The sequence below is a fragment of the Oncorhynchus kisutch genome, linkage group LG20 (genome assembly GCF_002021735.2).
Source record: "Oncorhynchus kisutch isolate 150728-3 linkage group LG20, Okis_V2, whole genome shotgun sequence".
Lineage (NCBI taxonomy): Eukaryota > Metazoa > Chordata > Actinopteri > Salmoniformes > Salmonidae > Oncorhynchus > Oncorhynchus kisutch.
In genome coordinates this window covers 51,480,663-51,503,962 of record NC_034193.2, presented here as the reverse complement: position 1 = coordinate 51,503,962, position 23,300 = coordinate 51,480,663, and the positions used below count along the sequence as shown (strand labels likewise).

Here is a 23,300-nt window from a genome sequence, read left to right as displayed (position 1 = left end):
CCATACACTCTCCTTCAGTGCCTCCAATTGCTCTTAAATACAAGTAAAACTAAATGCATGCTCTTCAACCGATCGCTACCTGCACCTACCCGCCTGTCCAACATCACTACTCTGGACGGCTCTGACTTAGAATACGTGGACAACTACAAATACTTAGGTGTCTGGTTAGACTGTAAACTCTCCTTCCAGACCCATATCAAACATCTCCAATCCAAAGTTAAATCTAGAATTGGCTTCCTATTTCGCAACAAAGCATCCTTCACTCATGCTGCCAAACATACCCTTGTAAAACTGACCATCCTACCAATCCTCGACTTTGGCGATGTCATTTACAAAATAGCCTCCAATACCCTACTCAACAAATTGGATGCAGTCTATCACAGTGCAATCCGTTTTATCACCAAAGCCCCATATACTACCCACCATTGCGACCTGTACGCTCTCGTTGGCTGGCCCTCGCTTCATACTCGTCGCCAAACCCACTGGCTCCATGTCATCTACAAGACCCTGCTAGGTAAAGTCCCCCCTTATCTCAGCTCGCTGGTCACCATAGCATCTCCCACCTGTAGCACACGCTCCAGCAGGTATATCTCTCTAGTCACCCCCAAAACCAATTCTTTCTTTGGCCGCCTCTCCTTCCAGTTCTCTGCTGCCAATGACTGGAACGAACTACAAAAATCTCTGAAACTGGAAACACTTATCTCCCTCACTAGCTTAAGCACCAACTGTCAGAGCAGCTCACAGATTACTGCACCTGTACATAGACCACCTATAATTTAGCCCAAACAACTACCTCTTTCCCAACTGTATTTAATTTTAATTTATTTATTTATTTTGCTCCTTTGCACCCCATTATTTTTATTTCTACTTTGCACATTCTTCCATTGCAAAACTACCATTCCAGTATTTTACTTTTTACTTGCTATATTGTATTTACTTTGCCATCATGGCCTTTTTTGCCTTTACCTCCCTTCTCACCTCATTTGCTCACATTGTATATAGACTTGTTTATACTGCATTATTGACTGTATGTTTGTTTTTACTCCATGTGTAACTCTGTGTCGTTTTATCTGTCGAACTGCTTTGCTTTATCTTGGCCAGGTCGCAATTGTAAATGAGAACTTGTTCTCAACTTGCCTACCTGGTTAAATAAGGTAAATAATAAATAATAATAATAAGTGTAAAGTGGGCCATTAAATCGCAGTCAGGGTCTGGTAAGGCATCATTTAAAAGCTTGGTCTATTGCAAACATGACTACCAAGTTATAAAATAGGATCTTACAGTGTAAGGCTTTCACAAGGCAATTCAGAGAAGCAGATCGTACATTTGGTGCACATGGAATAGAGTCATCCGAGCATTCAGATGTGTGGTCCTCACATTGTCTTCACAATACAACAAACATAGACCTCATTCTGATCAGGACAACCCAGGGTATAACACCATGTCATCTTGTAACTGGACATCAAACATGATATGGACATGTGAAGTGCACATCTGGACTGACAGGTGTTTGGCTTGTATGACATCGAAGCGGTATTTATAATAATCCTCATCGTCTCATCTTTCAAAATACATAGAGTCCTTGTAATTTATAGAATTGACCTCACTCAGACAACCAAACATTTGCTAAAAGTTGCCCAATTAGCGTGATGGGGGGGGGGGGGGGCAACTTCTTGTCGCTCGCGGTGCTCATGTTCAGAATGGTTGTCAGTCAAAACCCATTCATAGCTGTGAAGCGCAAAGCCTGAGCTCTGACGTCATGTATAGCATGTTACTGTACAGCCACTGCTCTCCAATTTAAGAGCCTATTAGTGTCCAAATCTGCCACTTTTAACCCGTATATGGGTATGGGTGTAAAGGGCTGTGGGTTTTGTGTGTTGTCTACTGAACTACTGCTGAGACTGCTGAGAGTGAAAGTGGAAATTTGCAAGCATGTTTGATTGACTCTTGGTAGCAGTATCAAAACATTCACTGGTGCACAAAAACATCTCTCTCTCTTGATCTCTCTTTTTTTCATCTGTCTTTCTTGTAATTGATTGCAAAGTCAATATCAATTGATCACTGACATCAAAGACCATCACAATGTCACATCATTCCAGTGACACTTTTCAAATGTGGTTTACTAGCCGCAGTGACATTTGCCAGGCCGTTCTGGTAACTTAACTAACTGCCTCGTGTATTTCAATTGTAACTTCACTTCATTTCCTGATGAATAGGTCACCAGACCATAGTTCAAATACTATTTGAAATCTTTCAAATACTAACAGTTTGCTCTAGTCTGCCTTGAGTGCCAGATGGGCGGGGATTGCACTTTTACAACTATTCTATTGGTTCCATCGTGCTCGGTGAAGCTCAAGTAAGCCCAGGTAAAGTATTACAAACAGTATTTGAACCCAGATCTGAAGGTCAAATTGTATTACAAATCACACACTATCTCCCAACAGAAATGCAGCTCCCTGTACCCCAGTAAACCCAATCACGTTTACGAGATGTATAAATCATCTGCCGTTGTCAGCCTCCACACACTAATCAACAGCAACACTCCAGTCCATCCACAGCTGTTGTAGATCAGCTAAATTAGTCATATACACACTAACAATGTCCCATGTCAACGTAAGGACCAGTGGTTCCTTTTGGTCTGCAATACACTACAATACATAGATTTATAGTAAAGAAATTGTCTTTAACCACTGATACAATGTCAGGCTTTTTTTTTGTTACACCATTCTAAATAGTTCAAATTGAAGCAAGGGGTAATGTCATTGCTGCCGCAAGTAGCCTAGTGGTTAGAGCGCTGGGTCAGTAACCCAAAAGGTTGCTAGATCGAATCCCTGAGCTGACAAGGTAAAAAATCTGTCTTTCTGCCCCTGAACAAGACAGTTAATCCACTGTTCCTAGGCCATCATTGTAAATAAGAATTTGTTCTTAACTGACTTGCCTAGTTAAATAAAGGTTCAATCAAAAAATCCTAGATCTGTGTTTAAGAAGCGTTGGCATCTTTCCACAGCCCAAGAACATTTACACTGTATGACCCTCAAGTCAGGGGTAAGACTCAGGCTGTATAAAAGTATGAAGAGGTCTAGCCCTTAACTACAAGGTCAGACATTCATCCTCCTAATGGTTTATGACTAGGGTAATCTGATCCAAGATCTGTGATTTAGAAGCGTCAACATCTTCCCCAAGCCCAGAAACAGACACTGTTTGACCCTCAATTTATGGATCCAAAGGATGTAAAAGCATGAACAAGTGTCCAGATCGCTGGACCACATATTTACAAGGCAAACACTCTGACTGATACAACCACGACGACCGGCCGGGCCGGTGGCAAGACTCTTCTTCCCTCTTTCACCTCAAGGACATTAACAGCCTGTTGCTGTCTATTTTTGTAGCTGTTTACTGACTGGGCTGCGGTGACCTTTCGTGTGTGTGTGTGTGTGTGCGCTAGCTAGATAGCTAGCTTAGCTTAGTGGTAGTTGGCACAGAGCCGCTAATAGAATTATCACTCTCGCATCTGAAACCGTTAAAATCAGGTGGCAGGCCAGGGGCAGTTAAACGACAGTTATTTAACCCTGTAGGCAATCAGGGCTTTGGATAGATTAACATTGGGGATAGCGGATTAGTCTAGGGTATAGCAGCGCAGCACAGTAGCAATGTTCTTCACATAAACTACCTACTAATCTTGGGATGTAACATTTTGCTTCTAATCTTAGGTTTTATGGGATGACCAGCACAGTAGCAATGTTCTTTTCACAAACGGTATACTAATCTTTGGTTGTAACATGTTGGTTCTAATCTTGGGGTGTAAACATCTTGGTTCTAATCTTGGTATGTAACATCTTGGTTCTAATGTTGGGGTGTACCATCTTGGTTGTAATTTTGTGGTGTAACATCTTGGTTCTAATCTTGGGGTGTAACATCTTGGTTCTAATCGTGGTGTGTAACATCTTGGTTCTAATGTTGGGGTGTACCATCTTGGTTGTAATTTTGTGGTGTAACATCTTGGTTCTAATCTTGGGGTGTAACATCTTGGTTCTAATCTTGGTGTGTAACATCTTGGTTCTAATGTTGGGGTGTACCATCTTGGTTGTAATTTTGTTGTGTAACATCTTGGTTCTAATCTTGGGGTGTAGGATTATAGGGTAGCAGCATAGTAGCAATGTTCTTTTGGCACAACTTTCCCAACTCATCACATCTACTAGTATAGTATAGTTTTCTGTCTACTATCAAATGTAGCAGTGTTCCTTATTGGAAATAGGTAGCGACACAGATACGCTGGTAAGAGTTCCCCCATTTTAGCCTGTGACCTGGGGGTGTATAGGGACCATCAAGCACAATGCACGTTTGATTTTCTTAAAAGAAGATCGATGGGCATTACTCAAACTCACAGAGCAACATCAGTACTTCAATATCCCCGTCCCCCTGTCCTCTCTGCCACTTGTAAAACATCTGTTGGTGCTAGATTTCCTCTGTACAAGTTCCTTATACCAACAACACCATCGCTGGCCCTGGCTACTGTTACTGACTCAGGCCCAGACCCAGGAGAATCAGATCCCAGACTGTCCCACATGTGTGCCTGTCTGTCAGGCAGGCTGGGCGGCCCGCCCTGGGGTAGAATCATGGTTCTCTGGGTAGTATCATGATTAAGGACCGTTTAGGCCCGTCAGGGTTGGGTTGCAAACAGAACTTTCAGTAATTTGGGTAATTAACAGGTAATCTGTGGCAATCTATGGTAACTTTGGCAATTTATACTTTAATAACTATTTCTTAAAGTAGTCATTTTTTATATATGTATCCATATTGTCCAGTTTCAAGAGAAAATAGCCTGGCATTATTTTCAATTAACTCTACAACTCTTCCAACTATTGACTTTTTTCACAACTGCCACTAGTTTGGCGCCAAAACATTTACAACAAAGACATATTGGCTTCGTAAAATAAATAACTGTGTGTAAAAATAAAGGATACTTCATGTTGAAACGCTCATATTTAGCACCAATGGTGTTCACTAAGTTGATGGTTTATATTTAGCATGTTGTAGTGTACTGGTAAACTTAGAAAGTTACCACTAATATACCCTCCCTTTGCAACCCTAGTCAGGCTACAGTGTTGTTCTTACATGTAAAGGGAATCTTTTCGTAAGAAATCCAGCACTACCGGACATTTTACAGAAGGCAGAGAGGACAACGGGTAGAGGTAAGAGGGGGACTGTCTGTCAGGCTAGCTGGGCAGCCCGTCTCTGGGGTAACGTCATGGTTAAGGACAGATCAGGTCTGTCAGGCTAGCTGGGCAGCCCGTCTCTGGGGTAACGTCATGGTTAAGGACAGATCAGGTCTGACAGGCTGCAGTGTTGTTGTTCTTATAAGTCTGATCTGAAGAAATCCAGCACTAACTGACATATTGCACAGTAGAGAGGGCAGAGGTTAGGGGAGAACATGGAGGGACTTATGACCGTCCTGGGTAATGTCATGGTCACCCAAACCCCCGGCTGTCAGAGACTGTCTGTCAGTACTGTTTTATGTGACACATAAACACATTTTGCTTTGAAGTGATCTGAAGGTGAAAGTTAGGGTTAGGAACGATCCCGGTTTGGCCTGGAATTTCCAAATACAAATCAAATCAAATCGTATTTGTCACATTCTTTGTAAACAACAGGTGTAGTCTAACAGCGAAATACTTAGTTACGGGTCCTTTTTCCAACAATGCAGAATTAAAGATTACAGATCCATAAAAAAGAAAGACATGTTGAACGTCTTCCCGTAAGTGAACATTAAATGTCTGAGTAGTGTAGAGTACCACATGCTACTGTATACCCAGTGCTGTATCATCTGAACAACACAGTGGTTGATATATTCCATAGGTTGACCCATGATGCTGATTCCCATTACATCTGGTGTCGTAGCTATTAGGGAACAGTGTTGACGCCCTCTTCATTCACTTACTTTGTTGGCCATTAGTCAGTCAGACGAGAGGCCAATGGTTTTTACCTCAGAGCTGAGTGCTGCCCCTGGGTGTAAGTCACACCACTCTGAGAGGGAGAGAGAGAGGGGGAGGTAGGGAGGAGGTGGGGGGAGAGGAGCAGCGGGGGTTGCTATACTTGGCAATCCAGAGGGATTAGTGACAAAGATGACTGGGATGTCTGGGTCTTTGTGTGTGTGTGTGTGCTATGTATGTCTGTACCTGGTCAGCTGACATGTTCCCAAATCCAAGCGAGAAAGCTCTCATTATCATTGTCACGCTGTCACGGCGACTGTGTCGCTTCACCAGGGATCTATTTATAGCAGCGCCACTGAGGTGGAGGGATACGCTCTAAGAGTGGAGGGATACATCACATTCTGTCGCTGAGTGTGAGTGATAATGTTGAAGTGCTTTGACATTAGAGAGGAAATAGTTCCCTACAGTCCAGTCTAGGTTTACAGTCTGTGGCTGAAGTAGGGTCAATTATTTTCATTGACCTTAAAAGTCTTCCAAAAAGAGGGAAGAAGACAGCAACAGCCTAGAATGGACTGCATTTCTGTATGATCCTTTCTCAGATCATTGTGCTGTTTTCTTAAAAGCGGACATGTTTTTTCATATTTGTAATTTTAGATAAGAGCATACCTGTAATTGATTATTTTAATCAGACTTTTACTAGTGTAAATAATACATGAAGTACAGTGAAATATTACACGAATCGTATGATGTTTTAACAGTAATAAACATACTGATGCATTTTTCTTATTTCTCTTTATTTTAGGTATTTCCACCCAGGAAATCAATCACAGGACGGGTGGTCCACATCTGCAACCTCCCCGAGGGCAGCTGCACAGAGAATGATGTCATCAACCTGGGACTGCCCTTCGGGAAAGTCACCAACTACATCCTCATGCGCTCTACCCACCAGGTACAGTACAATGTTATTCTCTTAAAACATGAGTGTAACTCCAAACACAACCACACAACTCCAAACACAACCACACAACTCCAAACACAACTACACAACTCCAAACACAACCACACAACTCCAAACACAACCACACAACTCCAAACACAACCACACAACTCCAAACACAACCACACAACTCCAAACACAACCACACAACTCCAAACACAAGTACACAACTCCAAACACAACCACACAACTCCAAACACAACCACACAACTCCAAACACAACCACACAACTCCAAACACAAGTACACAACTCCAAACACAACCACACAACTCCAAACACACGTACACAACTCCAAACACAACCACACAACTCCAAACACAACCACAGAACTCCAAACACAAGCACACAACTCCAAACACAAGTACACAAATCCAGTCATCTAGTCCCAGAATGGCCAAAAAGTGAGCTCGTTTTTGGTCTTACCTGATGATTATTAAAAGATGAACGATTAACTTAACGACTGAGGCCTATCCCGACAGACTCCTCACAGTGAGCCCTAGTCGTTGGAAATGCCTCAAAGAACAAACCTGTGGTTTCGCTTTACCCTCACAGCTACTGCCATTAGCCCTGTGGGATATCACTGCAGAACAAATACTCACTAATGTATACAGCTCCACTAGGGAGTCAAGTCACACTTCAATGAACAAATAACTGCCATGGAGAAACGGAAACCAAAGGATGTGTGCCCCTTTGCAAATGTCTTGAAATAACCCTCGGTTGCTAAGGACCAGATACACCATTTTCCCCCTCACAAATGTCTACTGCTCTACTGTGGAGTCTAGTCACAATATTAGTCACATATATTTGTTGGGAGAAAAGGGTCAATGCCCTTGACAACTGGAGCAGTTCTCTAATGTCTTTAAATACCCCTGTGTTGCTATGGACCAGTACCCCTGTGTTGCTATGGACCAGTACCCCTGTGTTGCTATGGACCAGTACCCCTGTGTTGCTATGGACCAGTACCCTTGTGTTGCTATGGACCAATACCCCTGTGTTGCTTTTGACCAGTACCCCTGTGTTGCTATGGACCAATACCCCTGTGTTGCTATAGACCAGTACCCCTGTGTTGCTATTGTCCATTACCCCTGTGTTGCTATAGACCAAATGAATTGTTTCCACTTCATATTATCTTGTAATATGATAAGATGCCTTTTCCTACAGTTTCATGGACCATTTTCTATTGTAATGTGATAATGATGTATTTTTTTCCCTACGGTCCATCCAACCATTTTATCACAGAACATGATGTCTCACTCAGTCTCTAGAATTTCATTTATCAGACACTGTATTAAAATGACTCGTTAATGTCACCCACATCACAGTCAAGGGGCTCGACTACACTAAAATCATGGGTGTTGGTTACCCAGAAATGTATCTGAGCAGATTGTAACTGTCTTTTTGATTTATGATGCCAATGAAATATGATAACCTAGCTGGGATATAGAAGATTTGCTCGCACCTTGTTTGACATATGTTATTGCAAAAATGTTATTTGAAAAAAAGGACGTTAAACTGTCACAAACAGATGTCTAACATTGGTTTCTTTCTCTCACTCCACTCAACTGCCGTTGTGCCCTTGAGCAAGGCACTTAAGCCCTAAAATCTGCATGGGGTGTGTCAACCTGCACTGTGAATACCCTGTGTTTGCATGCCTTTAGAAGGGCTTGGGGTAAAATGTAAGACACATTTTCTTGGACTCTAAGGGAAAATGGATCAATAAAGTTTTCTTCCTCCTCCTCCTCTTCCTCTTCACCCCACAGGCGTTTGTGGAGATGGCGTACATTGAGGCGGCCCAGGCTATGGTTCAATACTACCAGCTGACTCCAGCCACGATCAACGATCAGAAACTACTGATCAGGATGTCCAAGAGATACAAGGAGCTTCAGCTCAAGGTGAGTTGTATTGGGTTGACAATGTGTTTATTACAGTTTTTATTTAGCTCACACCAACTGTGTACTGAATCTACAGTACAGTATCATGTTATGGTGTGAAACACTCTGTTCATACAGAAACCAGGTAAAGACGTTGATTCAATCATCCAGGATATCAACTCTCTGAGGGAAAGGGACGAGATGCAGGAGATTGATCAGTAAGGCGACTTGTTTCATTCTTTCCTTGTACATTTTCTTAGCGGCAATTTTTTGTTGTAATATGCGATTGTCTATGTACGATCGATCTCCTGGAGAAAATGACAAATAATGGATGAAATTATCCAACACTACTTCCTGACTACAAACTGCATATTAATGATATTATTTCCTCCCAGCTACATGCCAGAGAGAGCGCGGTCCCGTAGTCCCATCAGCCGCTCTCTGAGCCCTCGCTCCCACAGCCCCAGCTTTACCTCCTGTAGTTCAGCCCACAGCCCGCAGGGGGCACCCTGCCGAGGAGGCCCGGAACGGGGCTCCTGGACCGCCAAACACATGAGAAAGGGGGACGAGGACAGAGAACGAGAGAGGGAAAGGGACGAGGTGCCATGGAGGAACGGAGGTACAGTGGATGACGACAGGCTGAACGGGAGGATGCAGGATCGATGGAACAAGCCGTACCTGAAACCCTCCGACCGAGACCGGATCAGTCCCAGATCAGCGGACGAAAGAGGTGGAGGAAGAGGGGAGGGGATGAGGGGGGGGAACAGGGGGGGAGACTGGTACCCCCACCCGCGGTGTAGCCCTCAGGGGATGCCCCCCTTCCCTTCGTACAGGAACATGGATGAGGACTCCTACAAAACACAGCACGTGTATAAGTCAGAGAAGCCCCTGAGGCCACAGTACCAGAGACATGAGGAGGGGAGAGTCAAGTCAAAGAGGAGGGATGGAGGGGACTACCACAGATCCAGACACTCAGAGTCAGAGCTGGGAGAGGAGTCTTTACCCACCAGGACAGGAGAAGACAGAAGACAGAGAGGAGGCTCTCCGACATGGGGAAGGAGCAAGAAACCCACCATGAAACACGGGACGGAGAAACCGGAAATAGAGATTACTGAAAATAACGTAAGTGATAGGATTTTATTTTATTAGTAAGTAAGATTAATACGTAAATCAGAAGTTGGACATGTACAGTATATCTTATCTATAAACAAATGGCGTATCATTACAGGGAGAAACCGCTGAGGATCAGCGATCCAAAGAGAAGTCTGTTTCTCCTCAACGAAGTGGCAAGCATGAGAGAGAAAAAGACAGCGAGGTGGAGGAGTGGGAGAGTGGGGACGACACAGAGGGTGAGTGCTGGTACCCCAAGAACATGGAGGAGCTGGTCACAGTGGACGAGGTAGGAGAGGACGACTCCATCATCGAACCGGACCTCCCTGAGCTGCAGGATGACGAGGATGTGTCAGCCTCAGACCTCCAAAAGGATCCTACGGAGGAGGAGGAGGGAGAGGCTCCACGATCAACCTCCACCCCCAGTCCCAGGCCCTGCTCTGAGAAGGAGTTAGCCCAGAGAGAGGATACCGAGTTGGGTAGAGGAGGTGGGGTAGGTGGGGTGGTGGATCCTATACCTACAGAGCAGAAAGATGGGGAGATTAGCACAAACCCCAGCCCCACAGACCAGTCACTGCCACAGCCACAGCCACAGCCACAGCCACAGCCACAGCCACAGCCACAGTCACAGCCACAGCCACAGCCACAGCCACAGTCACAGTCACAGCCACAGCCACTGCCACAGCCACTGCCACAGCCACCCATCCCAGTAGCCTCAGAACAGCTCAGTTCAGATCTGGATGATTTCCCCAACCCGGAGTTCAAGGCAGCCCTGGAAGAGACGTGTTTGGAAGTTGAAGTAATGAAGAGTGGAGCGCCGACGCAGGAGCTGGCGCTAACCAATCACGCTGGCGCGTGTGAAAGCAGCAAGACCCAGGATGTAATACACAAGATGGAGGACGTGGGGAGGGAAGTAACGGTCATGAAGCCAGACATACAGCAGCACAAGGCTGAGACTCCTAGAGGTACAGAACATTTGCTCTCACTATGAAATAATATGTCCAGAATTTGACTTCCTGATCAAATAAGCCAGTATCGGGATTCTGAATCGTCATCCATGTTTCCTGTTTATTATTGTACAGATGTTATTCTTCTAGATTTTATAGGTAACTTATTTTCACTTCTCATTTACAGTCATCCAGAATTCAACACATGTCCCACGTCCTATAAACCTGATAGACATAGGGGCTCCCTCACCTTCTAGAGGGCAGGAGAAGATTATCAGTGAACACAGCATCCCTCTGGGTAAGGACCAAATGACTTTAATTTACATGAAGTATTGTTGTTGTATGTATGCGATCTGCAATGTCATTTTAAGCCCAGTAAAAATTGCCCCTTGGCCTTGGGGACAAATAAAACTTATTGAATATAATATGATTATTAATCAACAACCTGTTATACCAATGCTATCTGTGCCTGGAGTGAAAGAGCGCATGTGGTAGCTTCAGCTGGCCACTTGTTGAGAGCAAGGTGTTAAACGCACCCCTGAGATGTGTTTATTTAGGCCTGGCATGACATAGGCACACACAACACATGACCTACTGTGCCTCGTTGGTGAACACTACACATGAGTGGACTATGATGGCCTTCGAATGTGTGTGTGTATGTGCACCGTGTGTGTGTGTGTGTGTGTGTGTATGCTGTGTGTGTGTACGTGGGTGTGTGTCAGTGTATGTGCACTGTGTGTGTGTGTGTGTTTCACAGCCAAATGCTACGGTCATTCATAGCATGGCTGAGATAGATTCACAATTGAGTAGTGTCTGGCTGCAGTGTTGTGTTGTGTTCTCCCATGAGAGAGACAGTGACAGTGCAGCTGATCTAGATCAGCTTGAAGAGTTAACAACTTCACTCTGTCACACTGACAACGAGGCTACTGATGAGGGGGTGAGGGGCCATGCTGCCCTGTTGACTATCCTCCTAGCTGCCTTTGAAAACGTGTCTGTTTCAGACCTGGGAGTTAGCCCTGGGTAACCTCTCTAGCCAATCAGTTACATTGGTAACACTACATTACGTTACTCTAGTCCTTGTGCAGTAACAATCTAATCAGATTTGTAACAACTTTTAATACGAGTTTTAGAGGTACATGGGCTGTGTTCTGATTGGTCTGATGCTGTTGTATGGTCGGGGGATTCTCTTCTCTAATTGGTCTGCGGCTGCTGTAGGGGTACATGTTCTGTTCTCTGATTGGTTTGTGCTGTTCTAGAGATGTATTAGCAGTTTTCTGATTGGTGTGTTGTTGTTCTAGGGGTGGAGTTCATCGTGCCCAGTACGGGGTTCTACTGTAAGCTGTGTGGCCTGTTCTACACCAGCGAGGAGACAGCCAAGACCTCTCACTGTCGTAGTACTGTCCACTACAGGAATCTTCAGGTACAGCAACACATTTACTATTAACATAGGTCATTCAGGCCTCCCGGGTGGCGCAGCGCCAGCTGTTACAGTGTGGCACATGTTACCCAACCATAGGACAGAACACGAGATACAGCGATCAGTCACTCACTATCTCTATTACACACACACACACACACACACGTCAAAACTGGCAGCACAATCCAAAGCTTTTTCCCCTCTCCACCGCGGGTGGTGGTTTCGATGAGTGAGTAGAGTAGAGGGTGTTAGTGTGGCACCCATGGGAGTCTATCCATTGCTTTACTTCCTAAAGGCTCCCTTCCAATGGGCCCAGCTGCTCTAGTCCTTCCTGGGGACCTCCTTTGTGCACAGGCAACGTGTAGACTAACTAGCGGATAGAAAGTCCTACATTTGTTAGACCCATTGTGCTCTTCAAGTAAAGTAATAACATTCTGAAGGTTCATTCCCAATAGGCTCTTGGTTCAGCAGACCAGGGTATTTCTGTGCGGCTGTGAACAGGCAGTGGAAGGGGCAGCCCATTGACTACAGGAAGGCCCCCTCACAGTGTTGAGTACTGGGAGTTGTATTAGGTTACCTATTAGTGCCCAATGCCCATCCACACACACACACACACTCGCACGCTAACACCCCACACACATGCAAAGCTGCACAGCTGAAAGCAGCCAGAAGGGGAAAAGATTCCTTCACATTTGATGGATTACATTGCGAGGGTAAAAAACCTCAAGAACAGTTGCGCTGTCCGTCAAAAGCTGAGGGGTTTTGTGTGTGTGATTGTGTGTGTGGGGGCTCCCTACTGCTACCCGCTTAGCCGAGATCGGGCTGCTGATGATGGTTTTGGCCTTTAACAGGACTGGGGAAATACAGTGAATGTAGAAACTAGACAGGTTAATGTCTGTTCAGGAAGCACCTGCCTCTCTCTCAGAACATTCCGCTCTCTGAGGTCTCCCTCCTTCACTATTGTGTCAAACAGCAGTAGCTCTGGCTGAGGAGTTTCTAAAGCGGAATATGCATAAGAAACTCAATACAGATAAATCGGGTCTCCTTGTTTTAAAATTCACAGGAAGTCGGATGGAGTTATAGTGTATCATAGTGGGAAGCGAAATAAGGGTGAAACGCAGATAGTCGTGTTATCGTCTAAGTATTTGAAGGCAGTTGAATATCCCACTTAAAGGGGAACTCTACAACTACGTACACAAAGCTAACTTTTATATTTGTGCTCTTCACAGAAGTACCTGTCTCAGCTGGCAGAGGAGAGTCTACTTGGTGCACTAACTGACCCCTCAGCTACAGAGTGACCTCTGACCTATACTCATCATTCGGTACTGTCAAGTTGATATGGTGGACAGCGTTGCGTGTGTGCTACAGACTGAGTGATCTGAGCTTGCCAAGGACTACTCAACGAAAGAGACATGAATAAATGACATATCGGATGGAAGTCACACAGTGAAATGCACTGGACCCAGAGAGAAGAGCGATTCTCTGAGAATTGCTTGGACTAAAACTCATTGCTACAAATCAAATCAAATGTTATTGGTCACATGCTCCATATACAGTAATACATATTACCGTGAAATGCTGACTTACGAGCCCATTCCCAACCATGCAGAGTTAAAAACAAAGACAAATATTTGCTAAAGAAAATAGTAACGCAACAAAGTAACAATAACGAGGCTATATACAATCTAGCAATATGTTTGATTTTGTACATAGTATAAACAATACTGTAGTTTAAAAAGGTTCCAGTGTTAATGTACTACGTTTGTGAAAATGAAAACCGGTCACCAAAGATTTGTGTTAAAAAGATATTTATGTATCTTTCACCCTTTGATTTATTTGCAGTAGAGAATAAATGTGTTTGTTTTTCATCGTGGGAATAAACACAGCCTTCTTTCTAGTCATTATTGTAGAAGTCAGACTCTGTGATATAGTGAACTGAAAGTCATCCATATTAGTATTTGTCCTGGTTCTGGTTCCATGTTGTTCCATGTAGCTGTACTCCAAGTAGTACTTTAATCATTTGGTTTAACTTGTCATTTTAGTCTGTAAAGTGTTAGGGATATTACATAGTGCGTTATTAGATGCAAAGTGCCTTGGAACATGTCTGCCATTGTTAGATGTAGCGGTTTAGAAGTAATCCTCAGGTTGGTTTAATTCGGATATTTGAATTTTGAATGTATATTTCATTACACAGTGTTTTTGTGTATAACTGGAGGATATGAAGGCCTACACTTGTTATACCTACTGTGTCTGTTCATTGAGACAAAATGGAATACGGTTCCCGACAGACATGGACAAAGACATATCAAAATACAGAAATCATCCCAGTATGATGCATTTTGCATCAATTTTGAAAGTTACATATCTTGAAAGGTTAAGTGCTGTAAATGCTTTAGTCCCGAAATTATGACAAGCAGAACATTTTGGGACTATATCAACAATCGACTAATGAAACAAATACCTAAAAATATTTTTTGTGTGGAATTTTCCTTTAAATTGAGATACAGTTTTGCCAATGTATCACCATACGTTTTCTTCAGGTTTTCTTCTATTGTGTTTTGTCCCGTATTTAATTTAATTTAAAAAATACTTTGACAACTTTGTGAATTGTAAAGTTTGTCACAATCAGGTTCAATATTTTGCAAATGTCTAAATAATTTATACAGTGCCTTTAAACTGTAGAGAGACTTGAACTGGACCATGTGTGTTATTTAAGAGTTAAATGAAGTGTTAAGAGTTAAATGAAGTGTTAAGAGTTAAATTAAGTGTGATTTTAAGTCAGTATAATATATTATCGAGGCAGGGTTTGAAACTTGCTCTCTCTCTCTCTGTTTTCTACACTGTGAATGTTGCTCCAAGTTTTAAGATTGTGTTTAAGATTTCGTTGAACTTTTCTTATGGTTATTTTCTGATGAAATCATTTGAATAAAAATGTTAAGAGAGAAAGCTGTTTGTGTATCAGTGGCGGAGGCTGAGGGGAGGACGGCTCATAATAATGGCTGGAACGGCACAGATGGAATGACAACAAACACATGGAAAACATGCGTTTGATGTATTTCATGCCATTCCACCTATTCCACTCCAGCCATTACCACGAGCCCGTCCTCCCCAATTAAGGTGCCACCAACCTCCTGTGGTGTGTGTGTTGCCAATTTAGCAATTTTCTCACATTGAATAATGGGATGCAAAATAATGAGTTTAGTTTATTAGATAATTTGGAAAGCAAAACACAGTAAAAGACTACGTAAATAAATAAAATCCTTGAGGATGAGAAAAACTGCTACTTTCATGTGCATGAGGCATTGTGACGTTCTACTGTTTGAGGGGAGCGCCCCCAGATGTTAAGGTAGGATATTACACTTGTCAGACAAAACTAATTGTATAATGATTATTCCTTTTGATAGCACAGACTTGGTCAAGTCAATTGCACTCTTGGACATGATCATTGACATTACACATTACAGTCAAATGGGGGAAAAAATATACAATAAACTATCTATCTTTGGACAGTTTCCCAGTAACAACTTGTTATGTATAATCGATTGGACTTTTGTTATTTACAGAACACAATGCTATACGTTTTGAAATGGGGAAAAGTAGTGTAGTAGAGATTAGGGAAATTGTGTATTACTTAAATATCTACAGTAACAGTCAAAGGTTTGGACACACCTACTCATTATTTTTACTATTTTCTACATTGTAGAATAATAGTGAATACATCACAACTATAAAATGACACATATGGAATCATGTAACCAAAACAGTGTTAAATCAAAATATATTTTATATTTGAGATTCTTCTAGGTAGCCACCCTTTGCCTCGATGACAGCCTTGCACACTCTTGGCATTCTCTCAACCAGCTTCATGAGGTAGTCACCTGGAATGCATTTCAATTAATAGGTGTGCCTTGTTAAAAGTTAATTTGTGGAATTTCTTTCCTTCTTAATGCGTTTGAGCCAATCAGTTGTGTTGCGACAAGGTAGGGGTGGTATACAGAAGATAGCCCTATTTGGTAAAAGACTAAGTCCATATTTTGGCAAGAACAGCTCAGATAAGCAAAGAGAAACGACAGTTCATCGTTACTTTAAGACATGAAGGTCAGTCAATGCAGAACATTTCAAGAACTTTGAAAGTCGCAAAAACCATCAAGCGCTATGATGAAACTGTCTCTCATGAGAACCGCCACAGGAAAGGAAGACCCAGAGTTACCTCTGCTGCAGAGGATAAGTTAATTAGAGTTACCAGCCTCAGAAATTGCTGCCTAAATAAATGCTTCACAGAGTTCAAGCAACAGACACATCTCAACATCAACTGTTCAGAGGAGACTGAGTGAATCAAGCCTTCATGGTCGAATTGCTGCAAAAATGTGAGTCCAAATTTGATATTTTTGTTTCCAACCTTTGGTTAAATACTTGCCTAGTTAAACACTTGTCGAGTTAAACACTTGTCTACTTAAGTAAAGGTAAAATTAAAAATACAATTTAAAAGATGCAGAGTAGGTTAACGGATGATTTCTGCATGTGTGGTCCCCACCATGAAGCATGGGGGAGGAGGAGTGATTGTGTGGGCATGCTTTGCTGGTGACACCGTCAGTGATTTATTTAGAATTCAATGCACACTTAACCAGCATGGCCACCACAGCATTCTGCAGAAATAAAACATCCCATCTGGTTTGCGCTGAGTGGGACTATAATTTGTTTTTCAACAGGAGAATGGTCCAACATACCTCCAAGCTGTGTAAGGGCTATTTGAGCAAGAAGGAGAGTGATGAAGTTCTGCATCAGATGACCTGGCCTCCACAATCACCCCACCTCAACCCAATTGAGATGGTTTGGGATGAGTTGGACCGCAGAGTGAAGGGCAAGCTGCCAACAAGTGCTCAGAATATGTAGGAACTCCTTCGAGACTGTTGGGAAAGCATTCCAGGTGAAGCTGGTTGAGAGAATGCCAAGAGTGTGCAAAGCTGTCATAAAGGCAAAACTTTTTAAAGGCTACTATGAAGAAACAAAAATATTTTTTGATTTTGTTTAAAACTTTTTTGGTTACGACATGATTTCATATGTGTTATTTCATAGTTTTGATGTCTTTTATTATTCTACAAAGTAGAAAATAGTAAAAATAAAGAAAAACTCTGGAATGAGTCGGTGTGTCCAAACTTTTGACTGGTACTGTATGTTCTTACCCCTGGGCAACATGGGCCTGGGAAGCTCACACGGATATTGGTTTCCACACACAGTACCTACTTCACCAATTATATTTCAACTCAATACTTCTTATATGCCCCCCAATTCTTTCTTTTTTTTACATACATGTGCTGTAATTTAAGCTTCAAAATTGCTAAGTTTTATCTCGGCCTTTTGGCGAAATGTGTAGAATTGCAGGATACTTCAGTTAGTACTAAACACGGCTGCTATAGTCTTGACTAGAACCCAACAATGTTCTCATATTACTCCAGTGCTAGCTTATCTACACTGGCTTCCTGTTAAGGCTAGGGCTTAACAGGAAGCCAGTGTTTTACTGCTCTTGCTCCTACCTATCTTTCCGATTTGGTCCTGCCGTACGTACCTACACGTACGCTACGGTCACAAGACGCAGGCCTCCTTATTGTCCCTAGAATGTCTAAGCAAACAGCTGGAGGCAGGGCTTTCTGCTATGGAGCTCCATTTTTATGGAATGATCTGCCTACCCATGTGAGAGACGTAGACTCGGTCTCGACCTTTATCATCTCTTCAGTAGGTCCTATGATTGAGTGTAGTCTGGCCCAGGGGTGTGAAGGTGAACGGAAAGGCACTGGAGTGACGAACCACCCTTGCTGTCTCTGCCTGGCTGGTTCCCCTCTCCACTCTGATTCTCTGCCTCTAACCCTATTACAGAGGCTGAGTCACTGGTGCTCTTCCATGCCGTCCCTAGGAGGGATGCGTCACTTGAGTGGGTTGAGTCACCGACGTGATCTTCCTGTCCGGGTTGGCGCCACCCTCAGGTTCGTGCCATGGGGGAGATCTTTGTGGGCTATACTCGGCCTTGTCTCAGGGTAGTAAATTGGTGGTTTAAGATATCCCTCTAGTGGTGTGGAGGCTGTGCTTTGGCACAGTGGGTGGGGTTATATCCTGCCCGTTTGGCCCTGTCCGGGGGTATCGTCGGACGGGGCCAGTTTTTTGTTTTTTTACGTGTTATTTCTTACACTAGTACCCCAGGTCATCTTAGGTTTCATCACATACAGCCGAGAAGAACTACTGAATATAAGATCAGCGTCAACTCACCACCAGTACGACCAAGAATATGTTTTTTGCGATGCGGATCCTGTGTTCTGCCTTACAACCAGCGCCACGGGATGGTTCCCATGCAGCGACCCAAAAAAACGACTCAGAAAAAGAGGGAAACGAAGCGGTCTTCTGGTCAGACTCCGGAGACAGGCACATCGTGCACCACTCCCTAGCATTCTTCTTGCCAATGTCCAGTCTCTTGACAACAAGGTTGATGAAATCCGAGCAAGGGTAGCATTCCAGAGGGACATCAGAGACTGTAATGTTCTTTGCTTCACGGAAACGTGGCTCACCGGAGAGACGCAATCCGAAGCGGTGCAGCCAGCGGGTTTCTCCACGCATCGCGCGGACAGAAACAAACATCTTTCTGGTAAGAAGAGGGGCGGGGGCGTATGCCTTATGGCCAACGTGACATGGTGTGATGAAAGAAACATACAGGAACTCAAATCCTTCTGTTCACCTGATTTAGAATTCCTCACAATCAAATGTAGACCATTTGATCTACCATTATCTACCAAGAGAATTCTCTTCGATTATAATCACAGCCGTATATATCCCCCCCCAAGCAGACACATCGATGGCTCTGAACGAACTTTATTTAACTCTCTGCAAACTGGAAACGATTTATCCGGAGGCTGCATTCATTGTAGCTGGGGATTTTAACAAGGCTAATCTGAAAACAAGACTCCCTAAATTTTATCAGCATATCGATTGCGCAACCAGGGGTGGAAAGACCCTGGATCATTGTTACTCTAACTTCCGCGACGCATATAAGGCCCTGCCCCGCCCCCCTTTCGGAAAAGCTGACCACGACTCCATTTTGTTGATCCCTGCCTACAGACAGAAACTAAAACAAGAAGCTCCCACGCTGAGGTCTGTCCAACGCTGGTCCGACCAAGCTGACTCCACACTCCAAGACTGCTTCCATCACGTGGACTGGGAGATGTTTCGTATTGCGTCAGCCAACAACATTGACGAATACGCTGATTCGGTGTGCGAGTTCATTAGAACGTGCGTTGAAGATGTCGTTCCCATAGCAACGATTAAAACATTCCCCAACCAGAAACCGTGGATTGATGGCAGCATTCGTGTGGAACTGAAGGCGCGAACCACTGCTTTTAATCAGGGCAAGGTGTCTGGTAACATGACTGAATACAAACAGCGCAGCTATTCCCTCCGCAAGGCTATCAAACAAGCTAAGCGCCAGTACAGAGACAAAGTAGAATCTCAATTCAACGGCTCAGACACAAGAGGCATGTGGCAGGGTCTACAGTCAATCACGGACTACAGGAAGAAACCCAGCCCAGTCACGGACCAGGATGTCTTGCTCCCAGGCAGACTAAACAACTTTTTTGCCCGCTTTGAGGACAATACAGTGCCACTGACACGGCCTGCAACGAAAACATGCGGTCTCTCCTTCACTGCAGCCGAAGTGAGTAAGACATTTAAACGTGTTAACCCTCGCAAGGCTGCAGGCCCAGACGGCATCCCCAGCCGCGCCCTCAGAGCATGCGCAGACCAGCTGGCCGGTGTGTTTACGGACATATTCAACCAATCCCTATACCAGTCTGCTGTTCCCACATGCTTCAAGAGGGCCACCATTGTTCCTGTTCCCAAGAAAGCTAAGGTAACTGAGCTAAACGACTACCGCCCCGTAGCACTCACATCCGTCATCATGAAGTGCTTTGAGAGACTAGTCAAGGACCATATCACCTCCACCCTACCTGACACCCTTGACCCACTCCAATTTGCTTACCGCCCAAATAGGTCCACAGAAGATGCAATCTCAACCACACTGCACACTGCCCTAACCCATCTGGACAAGAGGAATACCTATGTGAGAATGCTGTTCATCGACTACAGCTCGGCATTCAACACCATAGTACCCTCCAAGCTCGTCATCAAGCTCGAGACCCTGGGTCTCGACCCCGCCCTGTGCAACTGGGTACTGGACTTCCTGACGGGCCGCCCCCAGGTGGTGAGGGTAGGCAACAACATCTCCTCCCCGCTGATCCTCAACACTGGGGCCCCACAAGGGTGCGTTCTGAGCCCTCTCCTGTACTCCCTGTTCACCCACGACTGCGTGGCCACGCACGCCTCCAACTCAATCATCAAGTTTGCGGACGACACAACAGTGGTAGGCTTGATTACCAACAACGACGAGACGGCCTACAGGGAGGAGGTGAGGGCCCTCGGAGTGTGGTGTCAGGAAAATAACCTCACACTCAACGTCAACAAAACTAAGGAGATGATTGTGGACTTCAGGAAACAGCAGAGGGAACACCCCCCCATCCACATCGATGGAACAGTAGTGGAGAGGGTAGCAAGTTTTAAGTTCCTCGGCATACACATCACAGACAAACTGAATTGGTCCACTCACACAGACAGCATCGTGAAGAAGGCGCAGCAGCGCCTCTTCAACCTCAGGAGGCTGAAGAAATTCGGCTTGTCACCAAAAGCACTCACAAACTTCTACAGATGCACAATCGAGAGCATCCTGGCGGGCTGTATCACCGCCTGGTATGGCAACTGCACCGCCCTCAACCGTAAGGCTCTCCAGAGGGTAGTGAGGTCTGCACAACGCATCACCGGGGGCAAACTACCTGCCCTCCAGGACACCTACACCACCCGATGCTACAGGAAGGCCATAAAGATCATCAAGGACATCAACCACCCGAGCCACTGCCTGTTCACCCCGCTGTCATCCAGAAGGCGAGGTCAGTACAGGTGCATCAAAGCTGGGACCGAGAGACTGAAAAACAGCTTCTATCTCAAGGCCATCAGACTGTTAAACAGCCACCACTAACATTGAGTGGCTACTGCCAACACACTGTCAATGCCACTGACTCTACTCCAGCCACTTTAATCATGGGAATTGATGGGAAATGATGTAAATATATCACTAGCCACTTTAAACAATGCTACCTTATATAATGTTACTTACCCTACATTATTCATCTCATATGCATACGTAGATACTGTACTCTATATCATCGACTGCATCCTTATGTAATACATGTATCACTAGCCACTTTAACTATGCCACTTGGTTTACATACTCATCTCATATGTATATACTGTACTCGATATCATCTACTGTATCTTGCCTATGCTGCTCTGTACCATCACTCATTCATATATCCTTATGTACATATTCTTTATCCCCTTACACTGTGTATAAGACAGTAGGTTTTTTTGGAATTGTTAGTTAGATTACTTGTTCGTTATTACTGCATTGTTGGAACTAGAAGCACAAGCATTTCGCTACACTCGCATTAACATCTGCTAACCATGTGTATGTGACAAATAAATTTGATTTGATTTGATTTGATTTGAGTGTCTCCCGACCCCTCTTGTATCAGCCTCCAGTAATTATGCTGCAATAGTTTACGTGTCGGGGGGCTAGGGTCAGTTTGTTATATCTGGAGTATTTCTCCTGTCTTATCCTGTGTGAATTTAAGTGTGCTCCCTCTAATTCTCTCTCTCTCTCTTTCTCTTCTCTCTGAGGACATGAGCCCTAGGACCATGCCTCAGGACTACCTGGCCCGATGACCCTTGCTGTCACCCAGTCCACCTGGTCGTGATACTGCTCCAGTTTCAACTGTTCTGCCTGCTATGGAACCCTGACCTGTTCACCGGACGTGCTACATTTTTTATTTTATTTTACCTTTATTTAACTAGGCAAGTCAGTTAATAACAAATTCTTATTTTCAATGACGGCCTAGGAACAGTGGGTTAACTTCCTGTTCAGGGGCAGAACGACAGATTTGTACCTTGTCAGCTCGGGGATTTGAACTTGCAACCTTCCGGTTACTAGTCCAACGCTCTAACCACTAGGCTACCCTGCCACCACATTGTCCCGGACCTGCTGTTTTCGACTCTCTCTCTCTACCGCACCTGCTGTCTCTAACTCTGAATGATTCGCTATGAAAAGCTGACCTGTTGCACCCTCTACAACCCCTGTGATTATTATTATTTGACCCTGCTGGTCATCTATGAACGTTTGAACATCTTGGCCATGTTCTGTTCTAATCTCCACCCGACACAGCCAGAAGAGGACTGTCCACCCCTCAGAGCCTGGTTCCTCTCTAAGTTTCTTCCTAGGTTCCTGCCTTCCTAGGGAGTTTTTCCATGCTTCTACATCTGCATTGCTTGCTGTTTGGGGTTTTAGGCTGGGTTTCTGTACAGCACTTTGTGACATCAGCTGATGTAAAAAGGGCTTTATAAATACATTTGATTGATATTAGCTTTAAAGCTGCAACAACAAAAACATCTCCCTGCCCCATAACTGAATGTGCAGAATTGCCGGAAATTAGCTTGAAAACTGCTAAATGTATTTTCCGATGACAAGACATGGGCCTTTAAAATGTTCCTTCCCAGGGCCGAGATTTGATTCATCCGGCCATGCACTGCCAGTCATAGTACTCCATGTATGCTATTTTTATCTCACTCGAGTTGTGTTCTGATTATGAGGGGGTCCCTGGTGAATTTGTTATCACAAAAGGGGTCCCAGGCCCCCAAAAGTTTGAGAACTAAATGTTCTAGCTATTTTAGGGTCTAACATTGCACCATTTAGGACTTAGGCTTATTTGGTTGGGTTTCAAATAAAACAAAGAATGTTATTTGACATTTTCTCCAAAAATGCTTATTATAAGACGTTATTATAGCAATAGTGTTATAGCAATAGTGTGGAAAGTTTTACAAAAACGCATTGTTGCTACTCTGCAACCCCAACGATAGGGGGCAGCACTACGTCATTAGGA

General features: G+C 44.1%; 2 protein-coding genes and 1 non-coding gene across 3 annotated transcripts in view; 2 read left to right on the top strand and 1 right to left on the bottom strand.

Moving 5' to 3' along the window:
• Nucleotides 1-23,300, bottom strand: part of LOC109865841 (kelch-like ECH-associated protein 1B) — a 520,109-nt gene that overhangs the window by 150,691 nt on the left and 346,118 nt on the right. The window lies entirely within an intron of this gene.
• On the top strand, nt 4,929-15,744 carry LOC109876941 (RNA-binding protein 20). The gene is made up of 8 exons (XM_031799323.1): nt 4,929-6,879; nt 8,689-8,820; nt 8,938-9,017; nt 9,195-9,921; nt 10,028-10,874; nt 11,044-11,154; nt 12,155-12,276; nt 13,503-15,744. Exons 1-8 carry the CDS (start codon nt 6,862-6,864, stop codon nt 13,569-13,571), a joined length of 2,106 nt encoding a protein of 701 aa, XP_031655183.1. The 5' UTR covers nt 4,929-6,861; the 3' UTR covers nt 13,572-15,744.
• LOC116355581 (small nucleolar RNA SNORA18) lies at nt 7,388-7,521 on the top strand. The gene has a single exon (XR_004204588.1). It is a non-coding gene; the product is annotated as a small nucleolar RNA SNORA18 (small nucleolar RNA).

What these genes read in the sequence shown, in the direction of transcription:
- LOC109876941 (XM_031799323.1), top strand. An exon ending in TGAACACAGCATCCCTCTGG is followed by an intron (nt 11,155 to 12,154) that starts GTAAGGACCAAA and finishes TTGTTGTTCTAG; the next exon opens with GGGTGGAGTTCATCGTGCCC. An exon ending in TCCACTACAGGAATCTTCAG is followed by an intron (nt 12,277 to 13,502) that starts GTACAGCAACAC and finishes TGCTCTTCACAG; the next exon opens with AAGTACCTGTCTCAGCTGGC.